The 7416-nt window shown below is 37.8% G+C and overlaps 1 protein-coding gene across 1 annotated transcript; it reads right to left on the bottom strand.

Moving 5' to 3' along the window:
- Positions 1–1751: 1751 nt before the first annotated feature.
- On the bottom strand, positions 1752–2386 carry LOC127855459 (uncharacterized). Its single transcript, XM_052391040.1, has 2 exons — positions 2223–2386; positions 1752–2043 (listed from the first exon to the last, which is right to left on the bottom strand). The coding sequence occupies exons 1-2, from the start codon at positions 2377–2379 to the stop codon at positions 1841–1843; spliced, it is 360 nt and encodes a 119-aa protein (XP_052247000.1). The 5' UTR covers positions 2380–2386; the 3' UTR covers positions 1752–1840.
- Between the last annotated feature and the right edge of the window lie 5030 nt (positions 2387–7416).

The raw sequence follows: 7416 nt of genomic DNA, 5'->3' as shown, positions 1-7416 counted from the left end.
AGAGAATTGTAATAAGTGTTTATGGTTGAGGAAACCATCTTAAGGAACTGATAGGTGCGAAAGAGAGACGCAAGTAGCCGAGTGATTATTCAGAGGTATATATCTATATAACAAGATTAACCCATTTATACCTAGCGTCTAAAAAAAAGGCCTTGGCAAACAGCGTAGACCCAGATGAGACGCCGCATGATGCGGCGTCTCATCTGGTTCTGCGCTGTTTGTTTACAGAAATTTCTGTAAGAAATATTCTAAATATAGCAATAAATATACTAGACATCCCTAATTTTGGAAATAAATCGATCCAATTTAGAAGGTTGGGAGAGTCCACTAGGCATAAATGGGTTAAGGCCAGCTAGATCGGGTATATTCTGATACTGTGAAACCAGTATTATTCGTCAAACAATACTTTTCCTATATATCGTCAGTAGACCGATTGAAGAATTTAAAGAGTAAGATTACCGGAATAAACCCCCTTCGGACGCTAGAGGCTAAAGACGCTATAGCGTGAACTAGGTGAACTGGAATTTTCTTTAAACCAGACAGATGTTAAATGAAGATATCCAGCGATATCATATGGTATGTCAATAATAGATTCTTAATGTGTTTTACAACAATACCATGATAAATATTATTTTTAAATAATTTAACAAGAATTATGCCATCATATTGACTAATGAATTAATCATGAGCGCATTGATTCTCGAGACAAACCACTAAAACAGGTTTGTTCGAAGAACGCGCGTATAAATATTTAAAATATGTACGGATACTTCGCGTGTGGCCGATTGACTCATATGTTTTAATTTCACTTCCATTCTTCTTATGTTTTTTTTTGTTTTGTATCTATACGTTTATCGCCAGCAATATGTAATAATGTAAAATAAGCCTTGAAAACTCCGCGTATCATCCCCGTATCATCCCGTACTGCGTTTGCTGCAGCTAAGAACTGCATAGAAAAAGACATCCGCTATCTTTGATCTCATTCATTGAAGTCTTTACCTTTCATTAACTGCAACCACAATCAACGCCGTATATCTTTTTTAAAGATATTTCTTGTTCTCTTGTATCAAATAAATTTCGGCTTAAGTGACTATTTATAGACTTGATGAAATATTCCCTCCGAACATGCATCAATCCCCTGACTAGTTGTGTGCTTGTTACAACGCTCAATACACCAACGCTTTATATGCTGCATAATTTTCGCGCCCTTTTTATTGAGAAAAAGAGTCAACACAAAATAGAATTTACACTGCAAAAATATTTCAACGTTGCGGTAACATTTACATTGGGAAGTGTGTTTCGTATTAAAAACGCGTTAACACCAACTAACGGGAGTGTGTTTCGGATTTACATTAAAGAAGTGTACCGGCCGTTTGTTCACAAGTTGTTAATGATACACACTAAATATTCAATCTGTGAAACTCAAACTTCGTTATCGTGATAATTGAATGAAGGTGCGAAAATCTGATTAAAGGAGTGTTCACAAGCAGTGAAGAATTAATCAAGATGGTAATAAAACGAATAATGCATGAATGGGGGAAAGAATTTTTATTAAAAGATAAAATAGACAAAAATAGAATGAAATATAATAACATTTATTTACAAAGATCAAGCAAGCATATACTAGAAAACATTAAACAAATTGTTGTTGCAAAAAAGGACACGCATTTAATGATAAAACAGGCATATATTTACAGTTATTTACAAAGATCTCAAACAAGCATATATTAAAAAGCAACAAACTTTTTTTTGTTGAAAAAAGACACGCATTTATTAACGATAAACAGGCATATATTTACATTTATTTACAAAGATCAAATCATTCCCTAAAATCACACAATTATAGCCGAATGCTATAGCCGATGGCCTTCAGGAACACACGGATGGTCTTCTCACCAGGGCTGTATTGTTTACACAAAGTCAACAGCGTTGTCTGGTGAGCCGTCCTGGTTTTCCTTTTCTGTCTGGATGACTGCTGGCCTCTCGCATATCGCATTACATCAGCCTCCACCATCGCCGCATCGCCTTCTATACACTTGATGGCTGTAATAGAAAAGAACATAAACATGATAAATTATTTTTTGAGACATATACGAGAGAAAAAATATATATAAATATTTAACATATTAATGTAAACTTATCAAATTATGAGCGATTTATGCTTTATGTAAATATTATATGAAATATCGATAATGAAAATCAAATATGTACATATTTCGTACCTGTCCAGATTGACGGGTTTTTGTGGCCAACCAACTTGCCGAAACCGTTGTTCCACCCTTCACATACGTTGTTCGTCCTCTCCCGACCGGCCATCGTACTGTCGTGTACATTCCACACTGCAGGCTGGAATCTCGGCGCTGTCCTCCGGAACTTCATTCGGTTGTCAGACATCACCATTCTGAAAATAAAAGCAAATGTTATTTGTAACAAATCAAAGGTTTATATAAAAACGGTGTTTAGAAGATAATTAGTATAGTATATTGATTTGCATTTCTTTTCTTTTTCATTTCTGTCATATAAACAATATTAAAATATGGTCAAACCTGTAAGTACATTTACGTAAGTCGAGTCGAAGTACTCGACCAAGCTCTCAAGCCCGTCTGGGATGGACTCGTGTAGCACCTGCATCCCCTCCTTGACGTCAGCCACGGGAAGGAATGCCATTAACAAGTTGTTAATGATGAGATGCTCGCGTGAATATGTCTTGCACGCGTTTCAGTGAGATTATACCATTTTATATGCGTTAACTTGTACTAGATTGATAAAAATAACAAAAACACAAATTTAGCGCCCAGAGCCGATAGTGACGAAGATATTTCGTACATATTTTCCTATAACAACCGAATCGTTCGTCTTAAAAAAAAATTGAATCATGCAAAAAAACGTGCTTCACGAGAACTTTCTGAAAATGAAAGTGAATTTCTGTAAACAATTACAGTGCGTTTGAATGTAACTAAATCGCCTGGAAGGGGGTTTGTTCAGCTATGAAAGGGGGTTTATTCCGCCTGTCTGAAAACTCGAAGGGGGTTTGTTCCGCCTATGCAAAACTAGCGAGGGGGTAGACTGAATTACCGTAGGCATACTTATCCAACGTAATCAACGCCACAGGTGGTTAACGTTTGGCTATATCAAGATAATTCCGGTTATGACACAAATGGGGAGTCATTATACCATGTGCTTAACTGACACGTGACATTTCCTGTAAAACGCTTATGCAGTAAAGCTGTATCGAAAACTGCTGACTTCGTTTAGGTAGTGTAGTAAGGATTAGCGCTAATTGTTATTAATTCTACCCATTGTGTTTTTCAGGTATGTTGGAGATTAAACAGACAAAACGCGGCGGATCTCGTTCAGCGACAAAAGACGAAATTTAAAGATGATAATGTCTAATCAAAACCTGATTAAAATAGTTTTTTGGCGCGATTATTTCATGTAAATTATAAAATAATATTGATTTGTGTTTTATTGTTTGGGTTTAACTAAATTTATTGTATCTAGTTTGTTATGTCTTAATTTAAATTTGTTGACACTAATTATGAGTGGCAGATTTTTCGTTTACGCGAAAGGTTGGACATGCTGATCCCGCGAAACGAAACAGTAAACCAAGGGATTTTTTTTTAAATAATTAAAATATGAATTGAAGAAGTCCGATGCACTTTCTCGACACAAAAAGCAATTAGTGCGATTTTCATTTCAGGAGTCCCGTTAATTATTTTGCATTGCACTCCCCCCCCCCCCCACACACACACCCCTATAACACTAGTAAAAGGGGTTTGTGTTATCACGGAGTGTATATTGACATAATCTAGAATCCGTGATATTGACGTGGTGTTATATAGAGAAGGATGACATAATCATCGTTTTCATTAATAATCATGCACCGTATCAAATATAACTTTTGTAATTCTGTCTGAATAAAACATTAGCATGCAAGAAAATGCACTTTAGGAACGATTAGATTGTTGTTTTTATTTGCTTTTACTGACAACGAACTCCTTAATTGAACACAATCTACAAGCTCGGTATGTGGTTACGACAAACATCTCTCTACTTGGCACATCTTCGCGACCATTTTTAGATAACAAATTCTCATAAATGGAAATTCTTTCAGAATAAATAAAATTTAACGAACGAACACAAATAATGATGAAAACGAACTATAAATAAGTCGATTTTATGAAAGTAAAATATAGTAACTGATTTGAATCTTTATATGTCTGTAAAAACTTACCTTGTTACACTTAAAATAAATTCTCTTGATAAATGAAATTGTTGTTATTTAATTGTTCACACCAATTTTGACAGTCTTTGTTTCAGCATCTTTAACCTAGTGTTTAATTGCACCTTCTCCTTTGTTTATCACAAACCGATTATCTCGTTATGATCGGACACTGGCCAGATATTTACCAAGAAAACATGGTGTCATTTGAAAAGTTTACTGATAATGCTAATGCAGATTTTTTATTCAAACCATGACTTAGACAATTTTGACAACCTTGATAACCAAATAACACATAATGAAGTAATTAAAGCTATTGCCGTCTTAACCCATTTGTGCCTAGGGTCTAGAAAAAGGCCTTGACAAACAGCGTAGATCATGATGAGGCGCCGCATGATGTGGCGTCTCATGGGTCTGCACTGTTTGCTAAAAGGAATTTCTGAATAAATATTCTAGACATCCCTAATTTTGGAAATAAATTGATCCAATTTAGAAGGATGGGTGAGTCCACTAGGCATAAATGGGTTAAATCTGACGCGCAATTTGGGTTTTAAAAAGACAGGTCAACGATAGATGCAGTTTTCATACTCCATTCAATTATTCAAAAATATTTAAATATGAATTAACGATTGTATTAGTATTGTTGTTTCGAAGATATGAAACGTTGCTTTGATTCTATATATTTAAATGCACTGTGGTTAAAGATATATATGTCCAATTTTGACGGCAAAATGTTGCAGTATATACCAGTCGGGCAAAGCATGTGTAAAATAGTGTAACACATACTCGGAGTATTTTAATATATCAATCGGACTAAGACAGGGGGAGATAACATCGCCGATACTTTAATGCGTATCGGCAAACATCGGCCGGCATCCGTCTGATTGCCGGAGAACCTCCGCACAATGACCGACGGACGCCGGACGGCACTCGTTATGATACACTTACAATAGATCCGATGTTGGGCGCACCGTTGATAACCGTGCGTTGATCGTCCGATATTTGTTCGATCTGAACTCGATTCCTTTCCGGGCCCGATGTCAGGTAATTTTTTCCGGTGTCCGTGCAATCATCAGCCTGGCGTCAGCCCGATGAGAGGATAATACGTCGTCCGCTGATCGGACGGTGATCGGTGTTAATTTGTGACTGTGGTATTAAACTTTGTAAATCATCGGACGTCGGAAGGCTCCGACGTGTCCAGTCTTCCCGATCCTTGGAGATCGGACACATCGGCCGGCGACCGGATTATGTGTTACTGATGCATAAGGCTAATTCATAGTGTTAGCCTCAAACACTCATTTAGGGTTATTTAATCCCATCGATGGTGATGGACAAAGGCAAAGGTTCCGAAAAGGATGCTCAGACTTGATCTAAAGTCTAAACGTTTATACTGATATGGGCTCGTCAGTTATCATAAGCGGGTAAAATCTTACTCGATGTTCCGCATTTATGTTTTGATGAACGGCCTTTCAATACAGGAAGTGATGGATACTCCGGCGGTGGTTTCCATGGTGATAGACAGTGTAGTGGCTCAGCTGCCGGAGAAGGCTCAATTGTTGGAACAGGTGTGTATAAAGACTGCACAGCAAGTCCTGAGAATGAATAGTGCTATCGTAAGCGCATACATTTGAGAGTCAAGAACATCTACCAAAGATCAAATGGCTCTTACTAAAGATACACTTAGTACGTTGCGTCGGCTAGATTCCACGCAAAAACATAAACTAGTTAATTGCAGCCAAAGGTGTAATTTGATCAAAAAGCGTGGCTGGATTAGGCCGATTCCGCAAACATCACCATCGATAGAACTGTTTCTGGTGTCATTATTTTTCCAATTGATGGCCAAATTCGAACACGTTTACATGAGGCTGAATGTGGTGATCGGAAAAAGCTTCTATCGATTCATTATCGTTAAGCCGAATAAGTTATTATTAATGACAAATCAGTCGCATTATCATGCTAAGTAGAGAAAGGGGCGTGTTGATTGTAGAGCTATTGGCATTGATTAAAGAACAACTCATTCATAGAACTGAACAAACCGGGCATGGTTGTCTTTAGGCAGCGTTTAGGTAATGCCCAAGGTTACCTACAGGATGTTCTGCGATCTTGACGACTCGAGTGACGGGTCTGTTAAGGGGCCCAGACAAGTGTGTAGTGTAGGAAGTGCGGTTCATGCGACTTGGTCTACTAAGGTGACTTATTCGAGCTAGGTGATTGGAAGGGCATGGGAACTCGGACCAGTGAGTGGGAGAATCGATGTGGCCAAGGCAACTGTGTCACCTCGGTCGACTGAGGAGCTCGACTTCGTGGTATGCGATGTTAAGTCGGACGAAGATTAGGTGGAGATTGCAGTTTGACCGGAATGCTATACCTAACTAATTTGACAGCCACTTCCATTCGGATCGCAGCTGAAATATGTTTGGTGACTTCAACATGTCTTGGAGATTGTCTGGGTGTCTGGATAGTTTGAGGTACTTTGGATTATGATTTTCGCTATGTCGGTTGTGCTTCAAACCCATGGATACATTATTGTTCCTATATGATTTTTGACCGGTTGCAATCAGGTCTTACAGGTTTGATCACATCAGATGACCTCGGGTGGAACATGTAAGATAGTCTAGAAGGGTCGAAAATGTTGGAGGGTCCAGTTCTTGAGTCAAGCTGCGAGAGACTTTATTAAAATATTTTCTTAAATTGTGAACCTTACTCAAAGAAAGTGCATATCCTAAACGGTTACCATAACAATGTCTCTGCAAAATATAGATCTAACTTATATAATATATAATATTTGTTATCCTCACGGCTGAAACTTTACTCTTGACAATATAATACGGGACACTATGGAACACATCCCGTGAAAACACCTTTCCTGATGTCCAAGTCGGTTTGTCCTGAAAGTGATCATTTGCCAAGACCATAAAAGCACGAATATGGCAAGGGTCGAAACACATGAGGGACTTGAGGGTGCAATAAACTGAGGGCATCAGGTAACTATTTTGAGATGTAGACAGTTGTCATACTCGCTTAATTTTATAGGGGCTTGCTATCCAGCCAGTTAAACGTAAAATGTGCAAGTTAATGGTTAAACGTATTGGGATCCTGTTATTAATTTGTAGTCAATGGTGCAGTCTCGAGAGTTAAGTCAACTAGGAACTATGTGCAAAAATCTGGTTAATTGAGACTAATTTGTGGTCTAT

Source organism: Dreissena polymorpha, chromosome 13 (genome assembly GCF_020536995.1).
Source record: "Dreissena polymorpha isolate Duluth1 chromosome 13, UMN_Dpol_1.0, whole genome shotgun sequence".
Lineage (NCBI taxonomy): Eukaryota > Metazoa > Mollusca > Bivalvia > Myida > Dreissenidae > Dreissena > Dreissena polymorpha.
This window is presented reverse-complemented; position numbering and strand designations above follow the sequence as displayed.